The 14,433-nt window shown below is 37.2% G+C and overlaps 1 protein-coding gene across 1 annotated transcript in view; it reads right to left on the bottom strand.

The window, feature by feature from the left end:
* EVC2 (EvC ciliary complex subunit 2) overlaps positions 1 to 14,433 on the bottom strand; it is a 78,110-nt gene that overhangs the window by 21,109 nt on the left and 42,568 nt on the right. The window contains exons 12-16 of the mRNA XM_081999439.1: positions 14,215 to 14,390; positions 7,710 to 7,869; positions 6,451 to 6,915; positions 3,336 to 3,536; positions 1,648 to 1,770 (exon numbers count right to left, since the gene is read on the bottom strand). Coding sequence (XP_081855565.1) covers positions 1,648 to 1,770; positions 3,336 to 3,536; positions 6,451 to 6,915; positions 7,710 to 7,869; positions 14,215 to 14,390 — 1,125 coding nt within the window. The remainder of the gene's footprint in view (positions 1 to 1,647; positions 1,771 to 3,335; positions 3,537 to 6,450; positions 6,916 to 7,709; positions 7,870 to 14,214; positions 14,391 to 14,433) is intronic.

Here is a 14,433-nt window from a genome sequence, read left to right on the forward strand (position 1 = left end):
GATAAAAGTGTTCATGTTAATGTAAAATTTAAAAGTGTAAGATTCTAAATGAGGAACAAGGTAACAGATTGCAACAGCCAAAAGAAAGAAACTCTACTTCTGTGATCAACATAAGGTTTATTGCAATATTTCTGTGTCCTAACAATAATGTGTGAACTAACAATTTTCCTTAACAATAGTTTAGTTTCCTTATGAAAAGCCAAATGCTTTGGGCTTTTCCCAATAACAAATGTGTAGCCATACAATTAGAACAACAACAGGTATGCCAGATGGTGCATATAAAACCAAAACAATGAGGCTTAGAGAAGCTATTTTTCCAATTTCGAAACAAGATTCTAACAAAAACCATAAGACAATATTCATACCAAACAAGTATTCAGTATTCTTGTATCATAAGAGCTTAGCCCATACTCTGCTGTACTTTCAAGTAACAGTAAAAAAACCAAACCAAAACAAAAAAACAAAACAAACAAAAAAACCCCCATACATCTAAATTTTGGAGGTCAGAGCATTAGGATTTGAAGCCAAAAGTTGAAATGTCTCCATTGAAGGATTAGGGCGTTCTTGGACCAGAGTTTTTACATTATTAAAGAGTGCCAGAACACTCTTGCCCAAGCACCTGCTCCCACTTCCAAAGACTTCAAAGACTGGGTGTTGGACTAGATAAACATTTGGTTTTATCATCTGCAACCACTACTAACAATGCGTTGCTCTCACATAAAAGTGAAATTATTTCTGACACAGTATTTTTCATTCCTCAGGATACAAGTACAGAAAACATAGGAAAGAGGTGTAAATACATATCTTTGTCCAAATTGGTACTAAAATTTATACAGCAATAATTTGTGAAACTGTTTTTTATTTACCAATTTTATCTACCAATGACACCTGCTTGTTCTGCATAGTTCTTACTGCTGTGTACCACCTACGTCTTACACAGTTATCATTGTAATGTTCCTCTGATATACAAAAGTAATATTATCCGTATTTTTTAAGTGGGAAAGAGAAGGAGAGAAAGGCTATGGAATACAAACAAGACGTCATGGAACATATGCTGGCAGAGAAGGAAAAAGCCTCCAAAATCCAATATTGGCATTGGCCCCACTCATTCCTTAAGGATTAACTTTAGACTGGGGCTGTAAACCTTTTAAAAGACATCCACCAGAATCAAGGCCCCCTTTCAATAAGCTCTGTACAAATCAACTCAGCCCCTACCCAAGAAGTCTTTGGATCCAAAAAACCCCATTTCTGGGTTTTCAGTAGCGTTAGGAGACGCCCAAGAACTAAATGTTGCTCAACTGCAGTATGCAGAGAAGGACCTTCCATGTTTTGAAAGCCTAAGAAAACCACAGAATCTAGGGGAGTCTTGCAATCATGCATAAGCCAAGCCCCAGAAGAACCACAATAAAAAAAGGCAAGGCATGAAACCAGTTCTGTAACTAAGGTACAAAGATGAAAACAAAGCCAAAACTATTAAGCTTGAAATACAACTTCTTGATAAAGGCAGGCAAGAGTAGAGAGCTGCATCATGCCACCACACCTTATGCCCTTTTTATCTGGTTCTTATTCACATTGGTAAAAACCTGTCATTCCTTAATTACTAAAGATCTAGGTTTTGACCTCAGTACAGAAAAAGTTTACACTTACCTTATTCAAATTTTCATCCTTCACTGACTCTTCATAAATGAAAATTTTGTCCTGTAAAGATTTCTTCAGAATATCTATCTTATTTCTATTCCTGGATGCTGTTTTTTTTATTTTAGAATGCTGCTGTAAGAAGATAAGCACAAAATGTTTTATTTATAAGAGGTATATGAGGATGCTAACATTAAGATTATTACTTACTATTACTGGTAGATCCACCAATTAATGAAACACTTGGCAAGGATGATTTTCACTGAGAAAGTATTTCTGAAATGAAGGTGCTGCCTATTCATTTAGAAGATTCCTTTCAGACATTCCAAGTTGGAAATTTCTTTTTTAATTTCTTTCAAGTAGAATTTTATATTCATTCTTTCAATGAAAACTGCTAGCAGATAAATTGATTTTAAACAAACGTTAGCAGTGATAATAAGAGAAGATTTTAACTGATAAGTTGTCTCCTTAGCATGGTTAAAAATGAACAAAGAATATTAACTTAAGAACTACATTGTTTTCAAGGTACAGTGTACGAATCACAAATGAACCATGATAGTATTAAGGGGCACTGTTCCATGTAATCAAATTATTCTTGACCTTTATATTTCTTTACAAGAACATCACCTAAGTATAATGTACTCTTGGGGAAATGATAACATCTGTTCAACTATAAGGCTTTGCAAAGTCGTTTCCCTTCTTTAGTACTTTAGAAATTATGAAGGTCTTGAACTAGGCTAATTCCTAGTACAATTAACCCACGTTAGTTTACATGTTTAGAAAACATAACTGAACCAAAACCAAGCAAGGGCAAGTCCTTTTTATGGTGGTATCAGATACAATTTGTACAGGAAACACTTCCCCCCACCCTCCTATTCAAGAACTGAAAACAATTTATGATTCCACAGGTTTTATATTTTACTGAAGGAATTCAACACCATTCACAAAGCTCTTTTTAAAAGTGCTAGATTTGATAAGACCAACAGACCTCTTGTCAGGAATGTCCCTCTAACTTCAAGTGAGTATGCCTCATCTTCCATATATTTAGATTTAAAAAAAAACAAAACCAAACAATCCCAAACAAAAAAACAACCTAAAAACCCAACCCTCTGTATATGCCCAACTCTTTTGAAAAAAAAGAAACAGAAATCAAGCCCAAATTCTTGCCAAGAAAGACCAGCGAATTCAGGAACATTACCTTCCTAAATGGGCAAGACAATGTAGGACATTCCCCTACACAAACTCCCTAAATCTTTCCTTGCTTAAGTGTCAACTTTAGTAATGTGTTGGGGCTGCCAGAGAACCTCAGTCTGGGCTATGAAGGACCCAACTTGTCCCTAATATTCAGAGCCAGGCTCAGCACCACTCAAATTTTTGGCATTTCAGTGGACTCTCCTCAGAGCTGCAGATCCTTTTGGCCACCCATCTGCTTCTTTATAATTATGCCACCTTCTTGGGAAAGCTGGAGGACACACAAGCAGCAGAAACATGCAGGTATATGTGGAAAAAAAAAAATTTATCCAACTGCTGCCCAAACAATTATCTTTAAGGTCCATCGATCCACACAGAAAGGAGAAGTGAGCACTGCTGTCGCACCTATGAAGAAGCTACGGACCCATATCTGCAGCTAAGGCCAACAACCCGCAGATACAGCCATGAACCTCTCACACATCCCCACACTGATCCCACATCGTTCCCACCTGTTTATTAGTCATTGCTAAATTCTGATCAACTTTCAGCATCTCTGCGTCCCTCTGCTCCACCTCGAAAGCCTGAAGCAAGGCTCTTGCTCTTATTTTGGGCCAAGCCAAGCTGCTGTCCACCTGAGAGAAGCAGCAGTGCAACTCTTGCCTCATTCTAAGCAAATCCTCTTCCGATAGTGAGAGGGGTAAACGTAGAAGCTGCCTGTTAAAAAAACAAAAGCCATTTGCTGTTCAGTGACATAGACCATATTGCATAAATTGTAAGACACATGCACAGAAATACTCTACATGACAATGATTGTCCTTTTTTGTCTTATTCATATATCAGTTAACAATTCCACACATAGGACTGAGCTGCTCAGCATGTTCAAAATAACCTTGAGGATACTTTAAATCCTGCATACAGAACTTCCGGAACTGCAAAACTTAATTTTCAAGGGGAAACAGTTTTTGAATATTTAAAAGAGAAATAATTTTTAGCACATTTCCTACACACAGAATCCTTCCACCTCTTAAGACAACACAAACTCCGAACTTAGGGATTAAATCAAGATAAAAGCTTCCTATAAAGCCTCCCTGTGCTGTTTCCCAGCACTTAGCAGTCACAGCTACTGAGAGGGGAAAAAAATAAAACAAAAAAAGCCTCTCTCTATAATAAACTCACGTGTCATCCCTCCCATCACCAAGTCACAAGGGTTCCAGCTGTTCTTTGTAAAAAAAGCTTTTAGCAGTCTGAACAACACAGAATATACTTTAGCAGTAATTTGAATCACTCAAAGTACTGATTTTGTAGAAGGAAGGTTCTCAACACAGAAGTGTGGGGAACTGATCTTCAGGTCAAGCTGAAGTTGACTTAAAAATAAAGCATGCTAAAGCCTAAATTCATCTTCCAGTTGTGACTAAACTTACGACTACATTCATCTTCTTATCTTGTGACTGAAATGTTACCTTAAGAGAACTTCAGAAAAAATAGCCTAATTTTTTGTTTGGAAATTTTCTCTATTTCCCAAAAAATGTATTTGTTTTTAAAGCATAAACAGCATATTTAAAAAAAAAAAGTTGTTTTATTTTAAAAATATATTATACTGTATGTTCCATTAGCATTGATGCTTTTATCCAGTATACCACAGGCCTATACCACTTCATGGTTTCACTAAAATATTTCTGCATTCAGAAATCCTTATTTCTGTGTACTGATTCAGCGAAAGTACAGCAAAATTCTAAATTAAAACATTTTTAATGCATCAAGTTTGTCTCTTCAAAAAATTACTTACGTTAAGGCAATATTTACAAGCAAGCATTTAGAGTATACTTAACCATTTCTCATGTTGTCTTAGACTTCTAGAAGAAAATCCACACTATATATCTATATATACAGATATATAGACAGAGATATAAAAGAAAATACAGCAAATGACAGTTTTATCATGTCTGTTTAGAAAGGACTTTAAGCATTAATGATCTTCATAAATATTTTGAGACTCATGGTCTCTTTGATAAGCAACAAAGATGAAAAGCTATCATTCAAAATAATTCTTTATGAAAACTAGACAGCAGATGCAAACATAAACACGAGAGCTGGCATCCGTCATTGAAAGATCAACATTGACAGACAGTGGACTGAACATAAAGACACCTAAACAGCTACTGTTGTTGTAAATAAAGATAGTGTCTAACAAATACAACAGGTGACACTGCAGGCTGGAACATAATTATCACAGAATTATAAGCTAGAAACAGGAAAGACCTGTTGGTTCATACAATCTACTTCCCCGCTCCTGCAGGTCTGCTCTCAGCAATGTAAGTAAGAGATAAGAAGACAAGCTAAAAAATACATTGAAATGGCTTATAGAAAAGTATTTAAAATGCTGAATAAAATACAAAGCCCTTGAAATTAGAACCAAAACAAAGACACAAATGGATTTTTTTTTCTTTAACAAAGCAAACATAATGGGCAAGGTTTCTTTTTATATTCCTGTTACACGTTTTACACTGTGCAGAAGGCAAACTTATAAAGATGCTGTCTGGACAAAATTGCCCATGCAAATCTGTTTTGCTTTAAAGAGGAGGTATGAAGGAGAAACCTCTACTAGTGTTGGGGGTTTTTTTTCCCCCCTTTTTTTTCCTTCCCTCTCTGTTCAATCTCTTATGCCCATATGTTTGAGCAAAGGGCAAACATAGGTTTGCCTGTTCCAGCTGCTTCCCCTAAAGCTGCAATTTTGATAACAGACTCTTTTTTCATGTTCCCATGTCTCTAACAATGTCTGTTATTAAATAAGACATTGAATAGGAAATGCAGTACTGTAAATACTCAGGCAATACAACAACTAGTCATAAACGTACTTGAAAGCTAGGAAGAAATGCTAACGAACAGCGCCGATCTGCCCTTGCTGCCCAGTCCGAGGCACCACGCACGACGACTCTCGGCTGCAGCCTCCCCGCGTAAGGTGTCCCAATGGTGGCAAGGCCACCACTCGCCTTCCCACCTCCCCAGGGACATGTCATAGCAGGCAGCAATGGCCATAAGGTGCATCTGGGGCCAGCAAAGCTCTCTGCAACATCACCCATGCCATGATGCGTCTCTGGCTCGGGGCTTGGTGCCAGGGGCCAGATCGGCCAAGTCCGATGGATGAAGCCTCCCTACAGAGAGGTAGGCTAGTGTGCTGTGTATTTACACAATATGTGGAAATACTGCGGCAGAGCTTAAAAGGAATCTGATGAGTAAAGCTTGACTTGTGGCTGGAAGGAGTACATTGAAACTGGACATGGGGCTAATTAGGCCTGACATACTAAACGATAGTTCCAAAGTGTTGGACCTTTGAGAACACACTGAAAATAATTATGAAAGATGTGCAAGTGAAACCTGACACAGAATGAGCAGAAGTATAAAAATACCATTCCATGTTTTTGGTTTCAAAACCACTTTTTACCAGGATTTCCACTGCAGCGCTCACCCACTGGTGATGTAAGAAGGTGAGCGTTTGCAAAACAAGGCAATTCCCAAGTGCCCAATCAGTAAACTGATCGTTAGGAATTAGACCCAGACAGGTGTGAAAACTCCCAATTCATCTCTATTTGCAGCAACAACTAAGGAAAGGGTGCAGAGAGATACTTGCATGAATACTGTTTGTTCCCAGCTCCGTAATTTTTTTTGTTCCAAAACGCTTGTTTCCAGTTCTTGGCTTAGCTTCTGCCTGGTGAGCTGAAGCAGCTCTTCAGCGGCCGTACTCTTGTCACGCTCTTCCCTTTCAAGTTGTTCTTGTTTAACAACCATCTCTTTTTTATGCTCCTCCACAACTTCTAGCAGGAAAATCTTTGGCACATTGAGCTTAACCAGTTCTTGCACAAATACTCCACACTGAACACGTTTAAGCTCTTCAACAGCTTTCTCTGTTAGACTAAATAGAAGCTCTTTCAGCTCCTCACTGGCCTCATTGTCCAGCTTTTCAGTAAGTTCTTCAAATTCAATGGTGTGATCACTCAGAAGATTCTTCCATTGGCTCAGGTAATGAATGACCTCCTTAGTAGTTTTGAAGGGGTCTCCAAGTGACAGCTGCTCCTTCCAATGCTCTTTCTGCTGATTCATTTTTCAAAAGGAGAAAAAAGGTTAAGAGAAGGAACATATCAAATTCTAGCTCTTTAAGTATGTATTTCATAGCAATGCAAAATTTCATACTTTTGTTTTTCACTGTTCTCAAAACTGCTTTTCAGTGTCCATGGACCTACCTAGCTCTCAACACAACATCTTTGTGTGCATCTAGCAGGCCTGTGATAATTCAGATTATCGTTAGCTAGAAGAGCTAATACAGGTCTAGGATAACTTGGATTGTTGCTAGATAGAAGGGCTAACACCTGAACAAATGCATGATCTTGTGGTTTGACATAATCCCAAATGGCTCAACTGTAATGATGTAGCAGCATTCCGGAAGTGAATCTGGATCAAATACCAGGGAAGAAAAAGAAGGGAAAATAAAAGAGAGGGGGGAAAAAAGAGGTTGTGGTGTGGTTTTTTTTTTTTTTTAATTTTATTTTCTCCATCTCACAGCATGCAGCAATTTCATTGGAAAGCTGAACCAAAGCTACCCATACTGAGAATAAATTGAAGTCTCCATTGTTACACTTGCTGCCTCTCCTTGCCATGATATCTGTTAAAGACCAGAAAACACTGAAACACATAACCTGCAAAAGGTAAGATCAATCTCGCCTATCTTGCACTTGGCAGTACACAGCTAAAACCAATGGACACTTATTTTCATCCATGCTCCTGGCAGTGCTAACCTCTATGGTAAGAACTACACTTTATTTTTTCAATTCATTTCATTTTTAATTCATGATAAGCCCTGTGAAAATAAATATACTGAAAATAATTACCTTTTGCAGCATTTCCCGCTTTCGCTTGGTAATGAGTTTCTGGCGAAGCTTTTGCTTTTCTTGTTTTAAATCATGATCGAATTTCTGTTTAACAGAATTAATTTCAACTTCAGCTCGGTCCAGCAGCATTCCTGAATGACTTTCAGGTAGATGACCTGCTCTGTAATAACAGTGTTTGAAGCCTGTTATCCCAAATTCTTAAGAGCAAAAGGACATTTGAAGCAATTAGTACCATAATAAGGCTCAAAGTAGACACACAGAATGATCTTTGTTTCTTTAGCAGTGATACCTGGGGGGATCAAACAAGCAAGCAGATAATAGAAAGATAATCTCAGAGATGAGTGTAGAATTGAGGCAGTTTGTGAAGGTAGAGTGAAGGTGTATGAAAACGGGAAAGCAGGAAGGAAAGGCAAATGCAAAACCAATTACATATCAGTTAGTAATGTAAAAAATATTCAAATGAGACATTTTAAACCTTATATATTATTCATAATATTTACATCTTTCATTTAATGCCCCTGGAATGCAATTCTAGATGTCTTATTATAATTCTTTCTTCCTCATTAGAAACAATTTTTTCTTAAAAGCATGTAATCTAATCAAGCAAAAACAATTAAAAATTAAAGATACAAAGCAATAATATCCATTAAAAGATTTAAATTCAGATTTCCTATTACATTTACATCCTCAGAAGAATTATAAAGATTTCAAACTAACAGTGAAATACAGTAATCTAACAGAGCACATTCTCACTCTTAAGCCCACAGTGCTTTCAAATGGAAGTTCAAGACTACGGTCTACCTCCAGTTGCTACAGTACTTAATTTCAAAGAGTAAGCAAGATCCCAACGATGTCCGCAACAGTTAGAAAAACCTCCCTCTCCACAAACTCAAGTTGAACTTCAAAAATTACCTGCTACTGTATTTACACCAGAAATTCCCCAAATCTTTCTCAGACAACAACAGAATAAAAGAACATCTTCATTCAGACCAGGCTGTTGGACATCTGTGAGTTTTAATTTCTAATATTAAGCATGTTGGACTTCCAAATTTCAGGTTGAAAAGGTCAACATGGACCTTTGAGTAGAAAGCACCAATTCCTGACCTAAATCTAGATGTTATCCGAACACCTTCCGGTTTACTTTTCAAATCCTCATGTTTCAGAAGACATGAACATTACACACAGAGCCTGGATTCAGATGAATCCAGGGCTTCCAAGCCCCTGTTCCAGCATAATAACTGGCTCAATTCATAAACTAGAGTAGCAGCTAAATGTTGCAAGACCTTCTCTAGAAAAGACAGAGTCTCATTCTGGTTTATTAGGATTTGTTGATACTGTAACAGCTTAATTCCAAATAAATTCCTCAAAATAAAAGCTAAAAGAAATAAAGTATTAGGTTGTTTGCAGACACTGCACTGTAACTGTGGTGGCTAGATTCCACAATTCACACCTCTCCACCTTGCTGCTCAAGCATTCACAAGTATCTGAGCAAGCCATGAAACACCATCCCCTACATAATGAATGTGCTGGATAGAAACTCATACCTGCTTTATCACACAGTTATGTCAACCAGAAAGAGCCTCCTTTTGCAGAGCGTTTCCAGTGTCTATCTACTGTATTTCTTTAATCGTCTACAAAGAGGATTAAAATACTTCTCACTGCCTTGAGAGCAATCCACCAAGCATCGTTCTTGGATCTTTTGGCCAAGTAATTTTTGCCTTGAAAGCAATCAGTATTAAATTTCAGTGTTATGTCAAAAAAAAAAAAAAAAAACAACAAAGCAGCAGCACCAAGTTTCCAGCCCGTATTTGGTAATGAGTCCTGCCTCACTTTTTGATCAAACACAAGGTAGAAGATTAGTGAATAAAAGGTAGATTTATTACAGTGAGGAAGGGAGGCAAGATAATAACCAAGATATTATTAACACCCTCATCCTGTCTTGTACTGAGGAAATAAACCCAGGCTTGCCGCATCCTATTAAAATCCCTGTCCAGAGCAGTGAAAAGGGTCTGCAGTAGAAAAAGATTGATGTGCTGGAACCACCTAGAAAATGAGTGTTTAAGAAAAGCCATGCAACATAGAATGACTGGGAGATGATCTATACCTACCTATTCTTAAGATGAAAAAAAAAGAGTCTACATTATTTCAGTTTCAGGTTGTTGATTTATTTAGAGATACATTATGTCCACAGCTCAAATTCTAGGTGATTCAGTAGTATAAAAACCTATCTATTTACTTGTTTGGAATCCCAGGTAACAAAAATAATGGGCAAAATGCCTACCACCACAAAAATCTACATCTGTTTATGTGGCAACTTAAATTAATCAGTATTACGGTAATTCCTAGAAGGCTCAATCCTGGCATGAGACCTTCATTTTTGGTTTCATATAAACACAATATAAAACAAAATTACAGTATTAGAATTAAAAGATGTCCTGTTCCCAAAGGATTCTGAACTGAAACACAAAGTAAAAGGAGACGAGAAAGATAATGAGACAACACAGAATGCATGATAAACTGGTTGATCTCAGCATACCAGACATCTAATCACTGAAGCAATGTGCAGGCACATGTTTAATGTTTTTGAACAAGGAGAACTTTAATGAAGGAGAATACTGCAGTATCGACAAGGGTGTTTACAGGGAGAACCTCCCAAATGCAGTGAGCACCACGGAAGGTAGAGACATGAAGCATGTGGCCAACAGCAGCAGTATTGTAGGTCAAACAGAGGCAGACCTTGACTTCTCTGTCAAGTTCTCTGTACTGAACAAAAGCCAAGAAACTTAGGAGAAAATATGGAGTGACTAAAAGTAAAAAGGGCACTAAAAGTAAAAAGTAGCAGTTTGTATTTGATACTACAGAGAACTGTCTAAGGGATGCTGCACCCCAGCAAAGGAAGACTGTTTTATGAAAGCTACAGAAAGCACGAGAGAGTCACTGAAGCAGAAGGGAGATAGATATGAAGCAGAAAAGTTATACCAGCCTGGATGTACATGGAGGCTGAATCACAACACTATACAGAAAACCAGACAGAGAGAACCTGCAAGACTGTGTCCATGCTACTCCAGCTGCTTCAGGATTTCACCTGCTGAAGTGGCATCTTCATCCGGTGCCCAGATCAGAATTTATGTGAATAATTCAGGGCAATAAATGCCCTACATACCAAAGTGCTACAAACAGAAGCGCTTTTAAGATATTATTACAAAACTTCATACTGATGCATTACTGCTGGAAGCATTCACTTTCCAACACCGACTTCTTGAAGGGTCCATCAGGACACTGTTTGGAAGACTACTTTGCTTATAACAACATCCATATAAAAGGAGATGATTCAAAAGAACGAGACCGATATGCAATGTTTTGCTTTGATCTTTTAAGAGAGTCAACTGACCACTTAAAAAACATAATACCAAAGAAATTCTTGAGGTCTTACAAAAATTAAAATTTTGGGAGAAATTTGTAAAGGAGACCAAGTTGTTTGTACCTAGCCACTCACAAGAACTGGATTCTGTTTTTAAGAGACTGAAGAAAGAGGGACACTTCTTGTGAACAAGCAAATACTGGCAAAAGAACAATGCAAGATGTTACAGCTGCTCTAGATTGAAAACATCAAGAACCTCGTGCCTCTGCTGATAGCTGGAACAGCCCAGGCTAAATACTGCCTCAAGTATTGACCTTTTTCCTATTATTCTTTAAGGGAAAACTTAAAGAGCCTAGGTAGACATCCCTGAAATCTATCATTATGGATTATAATTTAAAACTTCTTTTCCTGCCTTTTGGTACGGCAGTCCACGAACTTGATTTCCAAAAGACACGGAGTACCCACAGCCAGTCCTGACAAATGAGACTTTTTATTTAAATAGTATATTTAGAAAGCCCAGCTTGAAAACTCTGGCTGCTCTATTTCATTTAAAATGTTCACAACCCTCCCTAGAATCAGTTTTGGTTATTTTGCTTTTTATAATATTCATTTCTGGCCACACAGAATCTTTTTCATGTTAATTTGAAATTGCCTTGCTAGCTGATAAATTTTAAGCATTTATTAATCTCCATTTTTAAAAGACCTCTCCCTTCATCATTTATCTGCTGGTTTATGTATCCTTGAATCTGTTTATCTGTAGTATATCAAATCTACATATTTTCTCAGTTTCTCTTCTCCATACAAACAGTTCTGCATTTTAAAATTCCATTTATAACAGTAAGTTTAAGGCTATTAAAGCTGGACACAACAGATTAAGACAGACTTCTATCTATATTTAGGCAAGCAGATTCAATGCTAAAGTGAAAAATAAGAGAGTATTATGGATACAAATTTAAAGTAACAGCCGTTCAGACCAGACTTCTCTTGCTGCTCAAATTTTAATGCTCCAATTTGTAAGTAGTCCCCAAATCACTTTATAATGAGAAACTGAAATACAACCCTATCTAGCATAGATTATAAGTTTCTCAGTGTTTATACTAGGATATTTCAGTTTGCCTGTAGAAAAAAAAAAAGACTAGCAAATAATCTGAAATACTACATTCTGGAGTTTTATAATCTCAACATCTAAAGAATTAATAACAACGTAACAGTTTAGTCAACATTTGTCTGAAAGGAATTCCTGCCGCAGGAGGTGTGGGAAGTTACAGGAAAATAACTAGTTCTAGTCCCAGAAAGTTAAACGGAATTGCTTATCTACAAACGCTATCTCCAACTGCGGACACATTTCCTTTGTCCGCAGCGTACTATGATCATTGCATACTCCACGAGGTTTAATCAGGGAGTGCTAGAAAAATTAATTTTTCATCTTGGTACAGATTCTTGTTCGTTTTGGAAGCTTCTGGGTAGTATTTTTTTTTTTTTTTGGTACTTTTTGGGGGGATCAGATCCACAAGCTCTTGGCTTACTAATACTACACATTTCCTGCCTGTTTTGTAGTTGATCTATTTTGTGACTGTTAGGTGCAATAACAGGCATTAAACAATGAGTGGAACCTATTTTTCCAGCTTGAGAAGTCCCAGTTGTTCATTGCAATGTTTTAAGCCACGGATGCAGTGGTCATACAGGTGAGAGTTTCTTTTCATGTAACCACAAGATCTGTGACAACTTCTCAGTACATTTCTCATAATCTGATTCCAAAGAGAGGCATGAACTGACGGAAGGGAATTCTCTGTGAAAGATGTATCTGAATTACGTTTCCTATGCCAAGCAGTTTTTGCCTTTGAGCCACACAGCTGCAGATGTTAGCAAAATAGGCAAAGCAGTGCAAGCATACTAGAAGAACCTCTCCCTGATCAACGAAATCTTGAAATTAAACAGGGTGTGATTCCAATAAGGCAGCACATAGGACTATCAAAAAGAAGAGGAAGAGAAGTTACAAAGAAACAGGTAAATGACTATCATATCAACAGATGCTTTTAACAGACTTCCTTTAAATTAAGCCACCATTATGAACATAACCCCACAATGTAAAGCCTGATATTTATACTTTTTCTCTTAATGCCTGTTCCACATGGTGTCAGTGACTGACACCAATACAGACATCTAAAATGTACAAATAAAGCTGCATGCACAGGATCAACAGCAGCAGCGCTAGGTTGTTTTCCTGCCCACAAACATATTTTACTGTATTGACATGCTCCTTAGTAATCTCTCTGTGTGACAAACTAAGATATGCCACAGTTCTCTAGAAACCAGCAAGAGGTCTCTCTCAATGCTCCACATTGCCATGTAATTTTAGATAACTATGTCTCTGGTAAGTCACCATTTGTATCTCTCCACCTTGACTATGAATATCCTCACATAGAGTACTTGAATCAGCATAGATCTGGTATGATCCATGATTTCCAAAGAAATTAAATGAGTGTATTACCACAGTCCATTTCCAGGTCTACTTTTTAGTTCATCTGTTCTTTACTTTTTCATATTCTCTGCAACAGGTGTATTCTCTCAGTCAAGATCCTCCCCAGTTACATTATTTATAAACAGTTAACTATTTAGAAAATATTCATGCTTTCATCTTGATAATACATCCAGCTCCTCAAACACATTCAATCACAAGTGAATCAAAATTGTTATTTTCTGTTAAATCCAGATATTCGTGCGTAAAGAACCCAGACAAATGGTCTTAACTGCTATATGTTGCAATGGACTCTGGTAGGGATTTTCACATGATTGAAGACTATTTACATGAATAACGGATGTATAAAGACACTGTGACTCTTATATGAGTCTGGTTCCCACTGAAGTGAGAATTACAAACAGGTACTATACATGTTCCCAGCAATTCACCTCTGTGCTGTACAAAGTGGACACAGACAACAAAACCTCACCTTCATGTCAGCTGGGATATTAACTAACAAAGTCATCAGTTACGAAATATTTTCTTAGAATTAACTTAAAAGATCAAATTTTTGTGCGCCTTTCCTTCTAGGTAACACAGACAAAAAGATTTTTGAAGATTATTCTATTGTCTTTGAGATAATGTAGTCAAATGGCTGCCATGAAAACAATTGAGATATTTACCTTTCCACCTTATTAATGAGACTTGCTATCTGGGCTGCTGCTGCATTTATAAGAGCAGAGGCTTGAGAATCCCTTAACTGTATCTTACTTATAAGATACTCTCTGTAAGCAAATCTTCTATTCAGATGATATTTCTTGCTAGCTTGCAAAAAATCCATTAGCTCTTCAATGTCTCCCTACAGGAAAGAATGTGAACAAATATATTTAATTAGATGTAAT

The sequence above is a fragment of the Phaethon aethereus genome (genome assembly GCF_964289735.1).
Source record: "Phaethon aethereus genome assembly, chromosome: 4".
Taxonomy (NCBI): domain Eukaryota; kingdom Metazoa; phylum Chordata; class Aves; order Phaethontiformes; family Phaethontidae; genus Phaethon; species Phaethon aethereus.